The sequence below is a fragment of the Muntiacus reevesi genome, chromosome 18 (assembly GCF_963930625.1).
Source record: "Muntiacus reevesi chromosome 18, mMunRee1.1, whole genome shotgun sequence".
In the NCBI taxonomy this organism is placed as follows: domain Eukaryota; kingdom Metazoa; phylum Chordata; class Mammalia; order Artiodactyla; family Cervidae; genus Muntiacus; species Muntiacus reevesi.
Genome location: NC_089266.1, coordinates 19,722,001 through 19,739,125, shown reverse-complemented (window position 1 = coordinate 19,739,125; position 17,125 = coordinate 19,722,001). Strand labels below are relative to the sequence as shown.

General features: G+C 41.9%; 1 protein-coding gene across 7 annotated transcripts in view; it reads right to left on the bottom strand.

The window, feature by feature from the left end:
* The window catches only part of EZH1 (enhancer of zeste 1 polycomb repressive complex 2 subunit), a 30,640-nt gene that overhangs the window by 6,486 nt on the left and 7,029 nt on the right, over positions 1-17,125 (bottom strand). For 5 of the 7 annotated variants that reach the window (XM_065908644.1, XM_065908646.1, XM_065908647.1 and 2 more), the window contains exons 2-14: positions 15,162-15,252; positions 14,440-14,566; positions 14,190-14,318; positions 12,794-12,913; positions 11,304-11,424; positions 9,297-9,473; positions 8,101-8,203; positions 7,068-7,231; positions 6,592-6,683; positions 3,654-3,834; positions 3,205-3,401; positions 1,252-1,343; positions 277-317 (exon numbers count right to left, since the gene is read on the bottom strand). In XM_065908644.1, the coding sequence (XP_065764716.1) occupies positions 277-317; positions 1,252-1,343; positions 3,205-3,401; positions 3,654-3,834; positions 6,592-6,683; positions 7,068-7,231; positions 8,101-8,203; positions 9,297-9,473; positions 11,304-11,424; positions 12,794-12,913; positions 14,190-14,318; positions 14,440-14,566; positions 15,162-15,166 (1,549 nt within the window). In that variant the 5' untranslated portion in view covers positions 15,167-15,252. Of the gene's footprint in view, positions 1-276; positions 318-1,251; positions 1,344-3,204; positions 3,402-3,653; positions 3,835-6,591; positions 6,684-7,067; positions 7,232-8,100; positions 8,204-9,296; positions 9,474-11,303; positions 11,425-12,793; positions 12,914-14,189; positions 14,319-14,439; positions 14,567-15,161; positions 15,253-15,860; positions 16,001-17,125 lie in introns of those variants that run through there. The other 2 variants (XM_065908645.1, XM_065908650.1) reach the window with 2 other exon arrangements.

The window sequence follows — 17,125 nt, the reverse complement described above, 5'->3', positions numbered from 1 at the left end:
ACTTGGCCAAAAAAATAAAACAAACCCCGCCCCCAAACACTAAATGAAGCCTAGAACCCTGTATATGGCACACAATGAAAGTCAGAGACCACAGGCTTGTGACTATATCTCCTGAGAGGTCTCAGCTGCAGTGAGGAGCTGAGCTGTTATCAGCTGTTGCAGGGGGGACCTGCAATGTGCGGAAGCCATGCAGGGTCAATAAGTGCAGCCATGGGTGGGGCGGGGGAGGGGCAGCCACAGGCTGCAACCTGAGCGCAGTGCCCCAGTGGAGCTTACCTTTCTTCAGCTGAATTTTCCGGCAGTGCGCAGCCCACAACCTGCAAGAGATGGTACAGCTCAGGGTCATGGCCCTGGGGAACTCTGCAGATTTGGGTAAATGATAGCATGACCCCCTCTGGGGGACTGCGATCTGATCACTGGGATCCTCCCCAAATCCCTTCACAACAGGCCTGGATGCCTGTCCACAGAAGCTGGAGCCCACCTTACCTGCAGCTGGCCTCTGGCACAAGATTTAAACAAGAACACCACTTCCCACCCATAAACAAACATACATAAAAAAACCAAAAAGAGATGCAAGACCAAACCAAACCCTCTACGTCTATTAAAATGCTACCGTTTCTCCATTTCTCCTCTCCCCTGCCCTCCCTCTCTTTGAGGAGGTGGAGATGTGGGGGGGTTTCACGAAGGGGAGGTGGGAAGACTTTTCAGAAATCTGCTCTGAGTGAAGGAACTGAAAGGGAGATGCCACAGGGATTTCCTTCTATATCTGGAACCAGTGTCAGTTCTTTAGGAAACAAAGCCAGATGGAGTGTTGGATGCAAAAAAAAAAAAGGTTCCAACCCTAAGCAAAGTTTACCTAGAAGACAGTGTTATTATGCAACTCAGAGAAACAAGTGCCAAAAACAGAACAAAAAAACTCTGGTCAGAGTTGAGAAGTGAGCACAGTGGTAATAACAACCCAGTGAGAAGAAACAGCCTCAGGGTGGAGCCATGAGGCCAGTTCACATCCTACTGGCCAGGAGCTTAAAAATCAGTTATTTCATGGTCCACAGCACTGCAGGACAAGGGAAGGGCTGATTCAAGGCACGGACTCGCAGGGAGCACTGAGGAAGCTGTGCTCTGAGGAGGCCCTCCACTGGATGATGCTGAACTGATGGCCAGGGGCTGCAGAGGGAGGCAGCAGTGAAGCCCTAGGGGCGGTCAGGGCACAGGAACAGCATGGCCACAGAAAACCTTCGGTCCAACCCTTGCCTGTGCTTTCTCTTCTTCTTCTGCGAGGGATTCATAAGCTCATCTGTGGGCAGCTTCAGGATAAGTGACTCTTTGACTGCAAACTGGAAGACCTGGAAGAGAAATCCAACAGGACCTGTCACTTCTTGAGCTGAGGGGTCAGATAAGTGACCGAGGCAGGTGCTGGTTTCTGGAGAGCTTGTGGGCAGATGACTGAGCATCTTTAGCAGGGAGAGACAGAGCGGCGCTGGGACACCGGGTTGCTGGTTCTGAAGTTCTTTGTTGTTGGTTGTGTTTTTGGTTTTGTTTTGTTTTTGGCCATGCTGTGTGGGGTGCAGGACCTTACTTCGCTGATGAGGGATTGAACCCATGCCCCTGGCATTGGGAGCAAGAAGTCTTAACCACTGGATCACCAGGGAAGTCCCTGAAGTTAATTCTTAAGTGTTTATCCTGACTGAGCACAGGCACAGTTTTCCTGGTCCGTTGCTTTCTACTACTGCTCTGCCTTCCAAGCCCAGAGGGATTCAATTCTTACCAACAGTATCTGCCTCTTATTAGGAAGGGCAGAGTTGTGTACCCTGTGTAACTGAGTCTGATGTGACCTGAGGTACAACCCAGCTAAGCACTAGCTCCCTCTGTTGGCACAAAGATGTTAGAGCCTTGACTATTTTAGTAGGACAGCATTTCAGGAAGGCTGGTCCCTTTTAACATGCTGTTTCCCTTAGAACATTTGTTTTTTAGCTTTTTCTTTTTAGTTACGGGCCCTCTAGCAATTCCATGAAAACTGTGAATCTTCTTTTCAGGAAAATAACACACAAAAATTGCTTTGTACACAGTTTGCAGGCTTTTAGGTAAAAAACCTGTGCCTTGGGGAGAGAGGTATGAGATCCAAAAAGGAAGGAATGAGGGACACAGTTTTTCAAGGCATGAGCCCGCTGTGTCTCCTTTTTGCCTGGCAAAGCAATAAAGCTATTCATTTCTACTTCCTCCAAAAAGGCCTCTTGTGCCTTCTAAGATGGCTCACACTCCATCTACGGAGTGTGTTTCCCCCCTGAGTAAACCTTCTTTCACTTTAAAAGAAAGAAAGCAAAGGGCACGTCAGCTCATGGTTCTACTACTTGTTCTAAGTAGAGAGTACATGAAGAAAAGATTGCAGAGACTCTTCTGGAAAGTGGGGAGCTAAGTGAGGAGGGCTCAAGCTCTGGTGTTCCTGTTTGGACCAGCTGGCCCCAATACCTGACTCTCTATCCCTGCGCTTCAGTCTCTCTACTCCCTATAGGCTTCTCCTGCCTCCAGATAAGAAGCTACTACCAGATCGTGATTCTAATGATGATGAGAGATGCACAAAGTCCAGACCCAGTCATTAGGGGTGGTAATTAGGAAATCTAATGATAGAACATTTGAAGAATAAAGCAACTGAGAAGACTGATTAGGGGGATGGTGGCAGCTACAGAAGCAGGAGCAGAGATGTGAGATAAGAAGATCCCCAGAAGGACCCAGGAGTGCCTTCCAGGAAATGGGTCCACATTTAGAAAGAAAAGGAGAAGGAAATGGCAACCCACTCCAGTATTCTTGCCTGGAGAATCCCGTGGACAGAGAAGCCTGGTGGGCTGCTGTCTACAGGGCTGCACAGAGTTGGACACGACTGAAGCGACTTAGCACACATCCATGCGTTAGAAAGAAAGGCAAGGACACCAAAAAAAGAAAAAAACCTGAGAGGGTAGAAACATCCAGAAGAGTTAGGTAGTGGCTACAGACAGAAATAAGAATTCAGCAAGGAGAGCAGATCCTAAGTATCGCTGGGCCTGGCATTTGCAGAAAGCCCCCCATGTGTGGGGAATCCCCCTCATGGTACAGAAGCACAGGCTCACGAAGGACTGAACCTAAGACAGCTTCTGTCCAGACAGGCAGCCTTACAAAAGGACCAAAGGGCTCCCAGGGCGAGGACTGATTCCCGTCCCCTTCAGACAGTACCTGCTTGCATGTCTTAGTCCCCAAAAGTCTGGCTATTGAACAGAAGTTGTTGAAGTAGGTGCCATGAAAGACTCGAAAAAGAGATTCTTCAGCCCCAGTCCACTCCACAGGCTCTGAGGGTGCTTCCACTACACAGAGCTGAGGTGGGGCCGGACTTGCCTTCTGTTTCGTGGGTGTCTGACAGCGAGAGTTCGCCTCTAAGAGAGGAAGGAATGAGAGAAACACAGAGGTGGAATGCAGCTAGCCTCAGTGGGTCGCCACAAACTCAGCTCTTCAATCTACACCAAAAGGCAGAAGAGTTAGGAATGAAAACATTCCCTGTCTCTACTGCTTACAGGTGACCCTGGGGAAAGAATGAACAATTTAAAAAGGTAATAACGTTAACTGTTAGGGCATGATCCTGGGTTTACCTTGCGTAGCAAGAAGAGCTCATTTTCTGCTCACTGTACCTGAAGAACTGGAGGCCCAGTCATTGCCAGTGTCCCTGTCACTGTCCCCTTCTTTGGTCTCAGCCACAGCAGAGGCTGAAGTGTTGGAGCAGGAAGCATTGACCACGTGGTGCCTTCGCCGGCGACGCCCGGAGCACTTGGAGCGAGGGTTGTGCAGCATGGCGTACTCCTTTGCTCCTTCCTGCAGAGGCCATGTTACAGTTAGGAAACAGAAACAGGCCACCATATTGGTCCCATCATCACAAACCATCTTCAATATCTGTGCTGACTTGCACCTTGACACTTCTTTTTTTCCCTCTGTATCATATATGACCATGTGATATCTTCTTAACAATCTTAAAGCTTACACACTTATATGTCTTGACAAAGAGCTGCCTTATAATATACTCTTTATAAAGATGTAATCTTTATATATTATGTATAGATGTTTCTATGCATCTTTGACTGTCTAGTGAGTCATATCTTACTCTCATTTGCTCACAAACTGATTGGAATTTGAGAATACATTCTCCTGTAGATGAGAAAATGAGGTTCAGAAAATGAGGGATCTGCTGAGAGCATGCAGCTAATTATTCCAGAGCAGGTACAAGAATCAGGGCTCTTCATCCCTAGGCCTCACTGTTCTTTATGTTTTACCACACTTGTCTCTGTTTCAGTAAGAAAATGTATAATCCCTGAATTTGTATAATATTACCACTTAATTTAGGAAATTCCCTCTAAGTCAGTATTTTAAACTAGGATGAATATTTTATTACTTTATTACTTTACAGCTATGCTTTTTTTTAAAGACCAGATAATTACTTAGCTGGATCATCTATCTTCTCGCCAGAGTTAGTTTCTAAAGATTTTGAGCTGTTTCTGGAAACTAATTCTACAAGTAAAGGATAAAGGTTCACCATTATTAAGGATATTCAGAATATACTGTAGGCCCTCAAAGAAATTCCAAGAGAGAAGTTTTTATTTTAACTGAATCTGATACTGCGTGTCTTTGCTACAATGTGACATATAAAGGATTCCAGGATGACTACTCTGGGGAGGGCAATGCCCTTTTAACTTTTTTAAATTTTCACTTATTTACTTATTTATTTTTGGCTGTGCTGGGGTCTTCACTGCTGTGTGGGCTTTCTCTAGTTGCGGTGAGCAGGGGCTACTCTCCAGTTGTGGTGCACAGGCTTCTCATCACAGTGGCTTCTCACGCTGCAGATGACAAGACCGAGGGCACGCGGGCTTAGGCAGCTGCAGCATGCAGGCCCAGTAGTTCTGGCTCCTAGGCTCCAGAGCAAGGCTCAAGAGTAGCAGAGCATGGGCTGAGCTGCTCCTTGGCATGTGGGATCTTCCTGGATCAGAGATTGAATCTGTGTCTCCTGCACTGGCAGGCAGATTCTTTACCACCAAACCACCAGGGAAGCCCCGGCAATGCCCTTTTGAGTTATATAAAAAGCATGAACTGTGGAGTTAGACCAGAGCTTCAATTTCATCATTGCCACACCACTGACATAGTAACAAACTTTAGGCAAAATATGTAACTTTTATAACCTATACTTTATCCACCTCAGGATGTTGTATAAGCATGAAAACAAGATCATATATGTTAAGGGTTAGCACAGTACTTTGACACATAGGAAGGAATTAATATACATTATGGAAAAAATAAATCAGATAAAGTCTACTTATTTTTGTTTGCTTAAATGGAATTTTCTGGGCATACAGTTCTATGCGTTTTAAATATTTATATTTATTTGTTTCGGCTGTGCCACATCTTAGTTGCAGCGTATGAACTCTTAGTTGCAGTATGTGTGATCTAGTTCCCTGACCAGGGATCAAATCTGGGTCCCCAGCATTGGAAACTCAGAGTCTTAACCACAGGACCACCAGGAAAGCTCTATTTACTTTTTTGCTATTACCATGTGGCACATTTTCCAGATTTTTACCCAATGGCACTCTGTATCATATTTCCTTCTATTATTCCCCTAAAGATAGTCCCAGAAGCACCTGGCTGTATAATCTCATTTTAATTGGTAGCAGAAATTGTATCAAGGTATTTTATTCTTTATCTAAGCTCACCCTATCGTGTGAAAGTGAAGGTTGCTCAGTTGTGTTCGACTCTTTGGGATCTCATGGACTATACAGTTCATGGAATTCTCTAGCCAGAATACTGCAGTGGGCCGCTGTTCCCTTCTCCAGGGGATCTTCCCAGCACAGGAATCGAACCCAGGTCTCTCACATTGCAGGGGGATTCTTTATCAGCTGAGCCACCAAGGAAGCCCAAGAATACTGGAGTGGGTAGCCTATCCCTTTTTCAGCAGATCTACCCAAACCAGGAATCAACCCGGGGTCTTCTGCATTACAAGTGGATTCTTTAGCAGCTGGGCTACCAGGGAAGCCCCACCCTATTGTGTAGAAAGCAGAACTATGTCTTTGACAAGTCCAACCGAACCTATTCCCTTCTAGCTCTCGGGGGACTGCCTCCCCACATAAATGCAGGAGAATTTACGCTGCTACAGGAGGTCTGTCTACCAGGAAGGGTCCATCTGGCTGATTAACTCACATAAGATATGAGCACCTTCATGTGTTGTTCCTCCTACATTTATATGCAGTTAAAGGGAGACAGCAAAGATAGAGTCTCATGCACACACATACAGCTCCAAGTAAAACAAAGCAGTTTCAGACTCTGAAATCTGAGTAGATGATGTTTAGAGCAAGAAAGCCTTCAATGCTCTTCACACCTCACTCCATGAAACTAACTTCACAATGCTACTGCTGCAAAATCAGGGCGCTCCTTACGAGCAGAAGTCATGTCTCATCTACACTCTGTGATCCTCAGGGTGCTATATACCAGCTCACATGGTTTGTGTTCTCTGGGGCAGAAAGCCGGAGGACTATTTCCTGATCAGATTTCTACCAATTTCAACGATGGCAGAAGAATTTAAAAACGTACCAGCAGAAGGAAGCAGTCAGTGCCACACGGTTCTGGCTCAATCTTGATTTCTTTGTTCTTGCGTTTATACACATTAGGGGTGGCATGGAAAGCTGGAAAACACAAAACTGTCCCGTTTGCAATGGCTCATCTACTTGACAGGAGGGGGAGGAACAAATGTGAATTAGGGAGCCACTGGAGGAGAATTTAGATAAAAACAGCTATCATCAAGGTGAATCAAGCTGAATCATTTCTGACATCAATACCATTCTTCCAAAGCTAGAGGAAACTTGGGGACAACTGTATTGCTGGTTAATCTGTCCTCCCTGTATGAAGCAGACCACATTATAACTACACAAGAGAAAAGGGAACTGGTCCTTTGTAAAACCATCATCGGATCAGAAGCCAGGAATTCCATTGGAGAAACTAAAAATAAAGAGAATGAAACGGTGGCTGGGGATGGAAAACAGGAGAGCATTTCAGAGCAGCCCACTCACGGTGAAGGAAGCAGTCATATTTGAAGCAGCGCCGGCAGAACAGTGTGTGGAAGGAGTGCAGAGACTGCTCCCGCTGCACAGACTTGGCGTTGGGGCCGTCGATGTTGGGTGTGCACTGTGGGGGGAGCGCATTGGGGTCTGACATCTCTGTGAGCTCTCGGTACCTGATTCGGAAAAGAGAGGTAAGAGTGACTTCCAAGGGAATGTCTCCGCTGAGAAAACTCAGACTGACATGGGGAACTCTACTCAGCGCTCTATAACAGCCTACACGGGAACAGAATCTAAACAAAAACAAAAAAGACTGAATACATGTATATGTGGGCTTCCCTGGTGGCTCAGTGATAAAAGAACCAGACTGCCAATGCAGGAGTCACGGGTTTCATGGGTTTGATGCCTGGGTTGGGAAGATCCTCTGGAGAATGAAATGGCACCCCACTCCAGTATTCCTGCCTGGAGAATTCCATGGACAGAGGAGCCTGGTGGGCAACAGTCCATGGGGGTCACACAGAGTCAGACACAACATAGTGACTAAACAACAGATGTATATGTATAACTGATCCACTTTGCTAAAACTAACACATTGTAAATCAAATATACTCCAATAAAAATTTTTTAATTAAAAAAAAAAAGAAAATGTAGACTGAATACTGACAGTTATCTAGAAATGGTCTGCCGAGGGAGAAAAGGGATGATGGGTGTTATTTTTAACAGGTCTTTATGTATAACCAGGTAGGTTCACCATTGTAATGATGCTGGGCTCGGTGTGTGTATGAAAGTTAAGGGAAAGGAAAGATTTTCTAAGTATGGTGCTGGAGTAACACTCCAGTAAAGTAGCAAAATCTTCAAACTTCTCTGCCCAGATTTACGCAAAAGCCAGCAAACCATGATCTTTAACATGGGAATGGGCATTTAGAGAAGTGTAGGCAAATCATAATGCACTTACCAAAAATGAGAATTTTTATAACCCAAAACAAGCGTGTATGCAAGTTTTGCCTGAGTGGTCTACATGGCCTGCGGGGGGCAGCCGTCCTACCTCTCCTTCATGTCGTCTGGGACACCGTTCTCAGGGAACATCGAGGCGATCGCACTGAAGATCATGTCGTTTGGGAATTGTTTCTTGGAACTCTTTTTGCTGCCTGGATTGGAAGTGATAAAAAGCTTCTGAGTGCCATATAGAAGCACACAAAGCTAGTTAATCATCTTGTACTTTTGCCATGGCATTTTGATTAGAGCTGCTTTTTAACGCAACCATTGACTATGTCAGAATACAGAAAGAAGATCAGCGCTACCTGGACCTATCTAACTGCCTACTAGTAGATAAGGAGATCAGAGTCATCTACATGTTAACAACAAAATCCACAGTCCAGGGGAATTCCCTGCTGGCCCAGTGGTTAAGACTCTGAGCTTTCACTGCCGAGGGGGTGGATTCAATCCCTGACTGGGGAACTAAGATCCCACAAGCCTCATGGTGTGGCAAAAAAAAAAAAAAAATACAGTGTAAGACAGAATCTGGAAGTGAAAATATAAGTTTTTATGGAGAAACCCGAGCATAGAAGTACCTACCATAACGTTGATGCCAAAGAACAAGATGGATACTGTAAATTTGTTATAAGAAGAGAAGACACTTTGCGTCTGGACATATGGTATAACTAAACAACAAAGTATAATTAAATATGAAATTAATTAAATATTGTCTAACATAGGAAAATGCTCATGATGTAAGATTAAATAATAAGGGGTTATAAAATTATCTATGTGTATACACACATATGTGGTATGATACTAACTTCACCTACCATATATGTATGTTGATTTACTTAGGTACTTTTTAAAAACTGAGATAAAATACATATAATACATTTCAGGTGTACATGTGTATATTTTTACATATACATTTTTTAAGTCTAGAAGGAAATATTAATACTAAAAGAAACTACTTCTAGGTAGCAAGATAATAGGGTAATTTTATTTTATTCTTTATAACTTGTCATATTTTTCAAACACACTATTTTTTACAATTAGAAATGAACAATAATTATTGTCTAAAGTTCTCCTACTTTTTTCTTCAGCTAAATCACAGCTATCTTAAACCATCAGTCAGTAAACACATTCTCCTTTTAAGTGGGCCAGTGAGAAGTGCCAACAGCCTTTAATAAGAAACAGCCCTCTCTTTCGCCTTCTTCCCTCTCCCTGTCACTCCAGGTGGAATAAGGAAGTCGCGCTCTGCACCTTCAATAGCGTGTCGTTTTCTCTTTCTTGTTACTGGCAGATCCTCTTTGCTGTCATCTTGCTTTCCATCTGAGGTGTCGTTGTGTCCTTCTTCATCTTCATCCGAGTATTGATTCAGAGCATCTACCAACTCCAGGAAAACAGCATCACTGATCAGGACAGAGCCAGGAATCATCTCTGAAATAAAAGAATTAGATGGATGAGCAGTGGTCATTTCATACTCCATTAGTCCTCCTTGGAAGGTTTTCCTATATTCACTCCTGAAACTCAGATAATATATGTACATTTTTATGTGGAAAACCAGAGAATTACAATAATTTGATTGGCTCTTAAAATTGCAACTGTTCAGCTGGTTAGAGTGGGAAATCCAGTTATGGACTTTATTTTTACTGGGGTCTTCACTTCCTCAGTAATAGATCAACCTGTATTTATGGTCCAAAATATCACAAAAGTGGGCCAACAATACAAATAGGACAGAGAAAGAATGATGAAATGAAAATGTACTTGGTTTTGCTACTGATGAGTTAGTAGTAACTTCTTTTTTTTTTTTTTTAGTAGTAACTTGACTCAACAGACAACATACTTTAAAAAAAAATCATACTACATGGGGTTATACTATTAACACAATTTAGGATAAAGCCTCAGAACACTAGAGGGCACTGTGTATAAACAATGCATTTCAATGGCATCACAACAGCATCCACAATCATCAAAAGAGCAGGTTGAGGTCACTGGTTTGCAAATCTATGAAGAGTTTTTCCCTATCTTCCCCCTTCTTACACACTAACAACTTTTTCTAAACCTACAACTAAATACAAATGACTTGCTTTTTTAAATCAGACACAAATTCCTTTGCCCTTCTCCTCTGAAGTAAAAGGTCTTTGCTTTAGTCTCCTGGATCTTCCCTAAGTCACAAAAAGGTTGGCTCAGAGGTAATGATTAAGAAATGTGAAGACATAGAAACAAAGAATAGCTGTTGGGCCACGAAACTGGTAACAATTTAGACTATAAATCTGCAACACAGCAGAATCACTGTACTCCCAGTTCCCCAAAAGAAAGATAAATGCCTGACACACATTCCTAAGTTGTTTTATAAGAAGTAGATGTCCCACCAGACAAAAACTGCTGACCGCAAGCATGAAGACCCTAGACTGGTTGAAACCAGAAGGTTGATGAGGCTTGAAACTTCACACAGATACCAACCAATCCTAGAACTGGGCACAACTGATGATACACCCTGCAGTTCTCTCCCTCACACTGCCTTTAAAAAATTCTTTCCCTGAAAGCCATTGGGTAGTTCTGGTCCTTTGAGCTTGAGTTGCCCCTTTGCCTTGCTTGGCGCCCTACAATAAAGATTGTACTTTCCTTCACCTCAACCTGGTGTCAGTAGATTGGCTTTATTGCACTCAAGTGAGCAGACCCAAGTTTGGTTTGGTAACACTTTTAGGAAAGTCAGAACATTATTGCCAACTTCGAGCAGATCCAGGGAGTATTTGGATCCAAGAAGAGAGGTTATGCTCATTGCCAGTCTCACAGAAAGGGAAACAAAGAACAAGATAGCCTTGGATGGATTTATGGTAGACTTCTAAGATCAAACTTATTTATTCACTAAATTTTCTTTCCAGCCACTGGAGAGAAAATCATATTACTATATAACCATTATATTACTATACAATCCTTTTATGTCTCAATTCTTTTTTTTTTTTTTTTTTGGCCATGTTGCATGGCTTGTGGGATCTTAGTTTCCTAACCAGGGACAGAACCCTGGGTCCCTGGAGATGACAGTGTGGACTCCTAACCACTGGACCACCAGGGAATTCCTCCAAATCCTCTTAAAATTTAACTGGGGGATTTGTAATATAAAATGTTTACTCCCAGCCATGTGGTGACATGGACACAGCCTTCAGTGTATACACCACAAGGCAGCAGATAAAAGCAAGCTAATGAGACATGAAACAAGAGGCACCATCCTAATAAATCCTCTCCTTAGGAGACCAGCGCCACTACCTTCTTCACCATGAACTTTGCCATCGTAGTTATTGATCAGCTCCTCAATGAAAGTCTCATCTTCCTCTTTCACCTCATCTCCCATGTAGGGGATGTTGCACAAAACTGTCTCATCTTCCACCTGAAATCAAACAAATGTAATTCATTTCATGAATCTGCTGGGCATCTCCTCTGTCCTGTTTTTTTTTTTTTTTCCTCTTTCCTATATAATGGAACCTATGCTGAACAATTTTTGCTGCTTTAAAGCTCCTAAAATGCCTCTGGTTACAAAGTTTACTACATTTTAAAGACTGGTCATTTTGGCAACAAAGCCTCAAATGGAAGGGAGTCATGCTACTCTTGGAAGAAAAAAAAGTCAGTTTTACTACCTGAGGATATTAACTACCAAATGTTAAGCTGGATATTAACAATATTTCCACCAACACCTAAAATCTGACAACACATTTCTTTCTCATAGTGAGTCCATCTATTATGTCATTTAATCCACTGAACATTGTGAAATTGGTACAAATATCACATAAACAATGGTCTAAAAGGTCTTCAATTCAAATCCTTCTCATCAGTAGAAAGACAGATGAAAGGGAAGACTTTCAAGAGTATAAACTGCAATATAATCGAAGTAGTTAAAACAGAAACTGGCAACCATAAAATATTTGTATAGTCTACTATATAGACTAAGACTGACCTCCCATAAACATAATGAAAATTCTTATTACAACTGATATCACTCACCCTCAGTGGGAACCTAAAGTCAACTGCAGAACAAGCTATGTATATCTTCTGGCAATAAACAATATGAATGGATTTTGTTTTGTGGTTCAGCAGAAAACAGTCATTTTCAGTTCTATAGCTATCAAGTAGAGTTACTCTGAAGTTTTCTTCTAAGAGATGATTTCCTTCTGTAAACCCATATCCTATTCCAGTCAGCAGAACTGCTATCTGTCACCAGACACAATAAGCGATAGCAGTATTTAGCAGCCTGATTATCAGAACCACAAATAATCCTGGCAGGAGTCAGCATAAAGCCCCAGATGAAAGGATTGGTGATCCCCGTGTGCCTCTGCTATCTCAGTTGCTTTCACAGCATCTTGCCTTTAGGGGATTAAGAAAGGATTGCTCCATCAGAAGGGAGCTGTCAACCTGCTAAAGCCTGAAGTGTCTGATTTAGAATACATTTAACTGCATACAATGTTATAAAATTGGACCAAGGTAGTACAGGAAGGCTGGACTCTTGCCCAGTCTCCTTCATTCAAAAAAGAAACAGCATCAATTCTGAGAAGGCAAAAGCCAACAAGTTAGAACAACTTGCAATATGTGTTTTTTCAGAGTCAGTAAATCACAAAAACATTCTGCCCTGCATGTCCAAGCTTTGTTAGGTATATTCTGACAATCTTTACCCTGAGAGGAGTGCCAGCATTTCAATGTTAAAAAAAAAAAAAAAAAAAAAATCATTCCATTTAAACAATCACCATAGTACTTTCAATACATACCATGAAGTTCTGCTGGAGAGGGGACCACGAGTACATGATGGGAACCAAGGCAACCGTGTTCAGAGACCTCATTAACATGTGCTGGCTTGCAAATCCTGGGAAAATGCTCTCTATGGTACACTGAAATACAAGCAATGACATGGAGAGGGAAGGCAGGTCCACAATCCAAGAGGGAATCGGAGTTTCCTTCCAAAATTACCCCTGTAGTCTTCTAATTCTTACAAGTGGATAAACTGAGGGTTTTGTAACATCAAGCTCCTAAAAGGAATCCCTCAGTTGTAAACCTGTGGGAAGCAGGAACTGTCTCTTGTCTCTTATTGTCCTTGGCCTCCCATATTCAATCGTTGTTAATCTCCATCTAAAAGTGTTGATGTCCTTGGGCCGTACCTGACAGCAAAGGGCCTCTGAGTGTCCTAGGAGATGAGAACGAAGACAAGGAAGTTTTCCTGAAGACCTAAACTTTGGACAGTGGACTTCAACTTAGCTGCTGAGCTGACGGGGATAGTACAGGGGGAAGCAAAGTAGTGTAGAGATTATGGACACCATCTGCTTTGAGAAAGAAAAGTGCCCTTCATAAATTATCTGTTTTTTATATTTTAGAGACAACATCTCTATAAGAAACTAATAGAGTGATTTTTTTTTTAGTTTACAAAAAAGATGTCCCATTGACCATATTGGTCAATAACCCACAGCATTCCTTTTCCAACTTCAAAATGGCTGAGGTACCAAAAAAGCCACAAAAGGGGTTGCTTTGAAGCTTGTATACAGAGCCCAGGAAAGTAGACAGCAGATGTCTTATTTCTCTAGGTAAAACTCATGATTAAACTCATTAGTTGAGAAGAACAAAAGGCAAAAAGGTTATTCTTTTTTTTCAATAATACAATTTGGTAATGAGTTTGATGTCCTTTTGATGTATTTATTTATTTATCCTCAGGCTGCAGCCCGGGATATGCAGGATCTTAGTTCCCTAAGCAGGGACTGAACTTGTGTCCCCTGCACTGGAAGTGTAGAGTTTTAATGGCTAGATCACCAGGAAGTTCCACAGTTAATCTTTAAGTTACAGGTTCACCATCCCAGTTATTCAAAGATGACTACAGTAATTGCATCCATTGTCTTTATTTTCTAATAATAATAAGTGTGACCCCATGGACTGCAGGCCACCAGGCTCCCCTGTCCATGGGCTTTCCTAGGGAAGAATACTGTAGTGGGTTGCTATTCCCGCCTCCAGGGGATCTTCCCAACCTAGGGATTGAACCCAGTTCTCCTGCATTGCAGGTGGGCTCTTTACCATCTGAGCCACCAGGGAAGCCCAATAAGCCACAAATATGGAAAAGAGAAAAAAAAAATCCTTAAATCTAAGGAAAAGAGAAAGGCCGAGCTTAGACACTGGAAGTACCTTTTTGAGAAAAGGATGCCCACTCACAGGCTTCATTAACTGGACAGGTTGGACACGAAGTTTCTTCCATTCTTCATTGAGGATCTGGGTTTTTTCTTGAACTTTGGCAAAATTTGCTACATAGAGAGCCTAGCAGAGCCAAAGAAAAACTTGTTAGGATTTTAAGAGAAGAGTTAAAAGATAAAAATAAAAAGTCCAACCCCTCCATATTGAATCAATTTATAGCCTTTCACTTGGGAAGTATTTTTACCTTTGCACCCATATTTGCCTGAAGCCGTTTAAGCTGCCGAAGTCGCATGTATTCAGACTTAACTTTCCTCTTCCAGTAAGTGATACATTTGGAAGTTGGGGGATTTGGTATATCCATTTTGCTGTAACTAAGAGAGACAGAGATGACAAATGGCATTTTACTTCCTGGAAATGACGCATTCCTCAAATTCAAATAAACATGGTCAGTTACGCTTTCATTCCCATTACATTTATTCACAAAAACAAGCTTAAGGAACTCAAATCTATGAGTTCAACAGAAAGTTCCAATTAAGAAAAGATTTCATATCAGCAATGCCTGGTCTGATTACCTAAAAGCTTAGCCACTGTCCTCTGTGGTAACATGCTTTTAATTTAGCTCTCACTTTCACAGATATTTAGAAACCTGGATTGCTTGCAAATTTGGAAGCCTGTTTACTACTTTGATTAAGAGAAATGTTTAGCAGGAACCAAGTTAATATCACAGAACTTCATGGAAAGATTCACCCACACAATAAAACTATACCTGCCAAATTGCCTAAATCTACCAGATGTCTAGCAATTAAGGTCGAATATGACGACAACATAATCTCATCTCCAAGTCACCAGCATGACACATGGAAATACATAACACTGCTAATCACTGGGGTTTTTTTTTTTTTTTTTGAGGCATTTGAATTAAAATTCAGTTTTAAAGAAGTACTTATTGGACCACGCTCTACCTACCTCATAGAATGCAAGGCGAAGGGTAGGGTTTTACAAGTGGCTTCTGTCCTTCAGAGGAATGGCAAGACACAAAGGCCAAATAAATGTTGAGCTTTTCAAAAGAGAATAGACAGTCGTTTCAAGTCAGTGGAGCATAGTCAGATCCTCAGAAGGATGTTCCCCCCAAAACTATGAAGACTTTGAAGTCTCTGCTACCACAGTATTTGCATGTAAATCAGATCCTAGTAACACTTGATGCCATTTGAGAATGGAGCTTTATTTTATTAAATTCTATCTTTCCAGGCATACATACAAATATATTCTCACAATTACCAAGTGCATTTTTCTGCTTTTCTGCACCAATTTCTAGGCTCAGCCACCAGGGCCATCAATTACTTTAGAGAAAGAACAAATACTAAGTATAGGTAAAAATTCAATAAAATCTACAAGATTTTTATTCTGTATCAGCTACTTAGGTTTCCTGAAGAACTAATTCTGTTATTTTGCCTAACATACTAAATATCTAAACATTACAAGGAGCTATAAATGAAAGTTGCTGAGTCATGTCCAACTCTTTGCAACCCCATGACTACACAGTCCATGGAATCCTCCAGGCCAGAATGCTAGAATACTGGAGTGGGTAGTTGTTCCCGTCTCCAGGGGATCTTCCCAACCCAGGGATTGAGCCCAGGTCTCCTGCACTGCAGGCGGATTCTTTACCAGCTGAGCTACCAGGGAATCCCAAGAATACTGGAGTGGGTAGCCTATCCTTCTTCAGAAGATCTTGCCGACCCAGGATTCGAACTGGGTCTTCTGCATTGCAGGCATATTCTTCACCAGCTGAGATACCAGGGAAGCTCCTAGAAGAGCCAAAATTTGAAACAGAAACTAAAGTTTAGAAGCATGTGAAAATTACCTGTTTTCACCCATAAGAAATAATAGCACAGACAAGAAAACAGCAAAATTCAACTCATGGTCACACATATGCCATTGATCAGATCATGACTGTAATACCTCATTCAACTGGACTTTAAGAGGACTATATGGGAATGTTTCATTTGAAGAACCAAATGGATGGATGTAATGCTATGTTAAACTCAGAGGATACATCAAGGAAGGACAGGACTTCCTGGTGGTACAGTGGTTAAGAACCTGCCTGACAGTGCAGGGAACATGGTTTCAATCCCTGGCCCAGAATATTCCACATGATGTGTCACAACTAAGCCCATGTGCCACAACTACTGAACCTGTGCCCCAAAACAAGAGAAGCCACTACAGTAAGAAGCCCATGCACCACAGTTAGAGAAAGCCCTTGCACAGTAATGAACACCCAGCACAGTCAAAAATAAAAAATAAATAATTTTTCTAAAAAAAGGGAAGACAGAATAGCAAAGAAACAGACAGACTCACTGTGTTCACTGTTAATCACTTGTAATCAACTGATTCAAGCTCTTAAAAGCAATTCTCTGTGAGTTAAATATTATCTCTCTGGGGGAAGGGAATGAAACAACACCATAATCTCAGAACTGGAATCCCAGAAGCTAAGGTGTTAGAGCATTAAAAAAAAACTTAAGCAATTCTGAATTTATTTCCTATAAATTATAGCATCTCTCTTTCTCTTATATCTTTTAAGTATGTTTCATTCCTCTATGAAATGGGGGCCAAAAGAGGGACTCTTTCTTAGAATTAAAGAACTATTTAATATCATACACCCCTCTCATATGTAGTATTAAGTAGCTGCCCATCTAATTTCTGCCCTGAACAAGCTTAATAATAATTTGCTCCAGGAAATGAAAAAATGGTTCAAATCTAGTATAAAATTGCCTCCCTAAGAAACCTTAGGTTACCCTTTTAGAGACCCAAATGACCCCAAAATTTATTCTGCAATCCCTCTCCCATCGCTTTTGGAATTCATTTCCCTTTTTGAAACAGCAAGCTTAAGGCAGGTTGCTCCATCCATTTAAAACTGGAGAATAGGCGTTCCC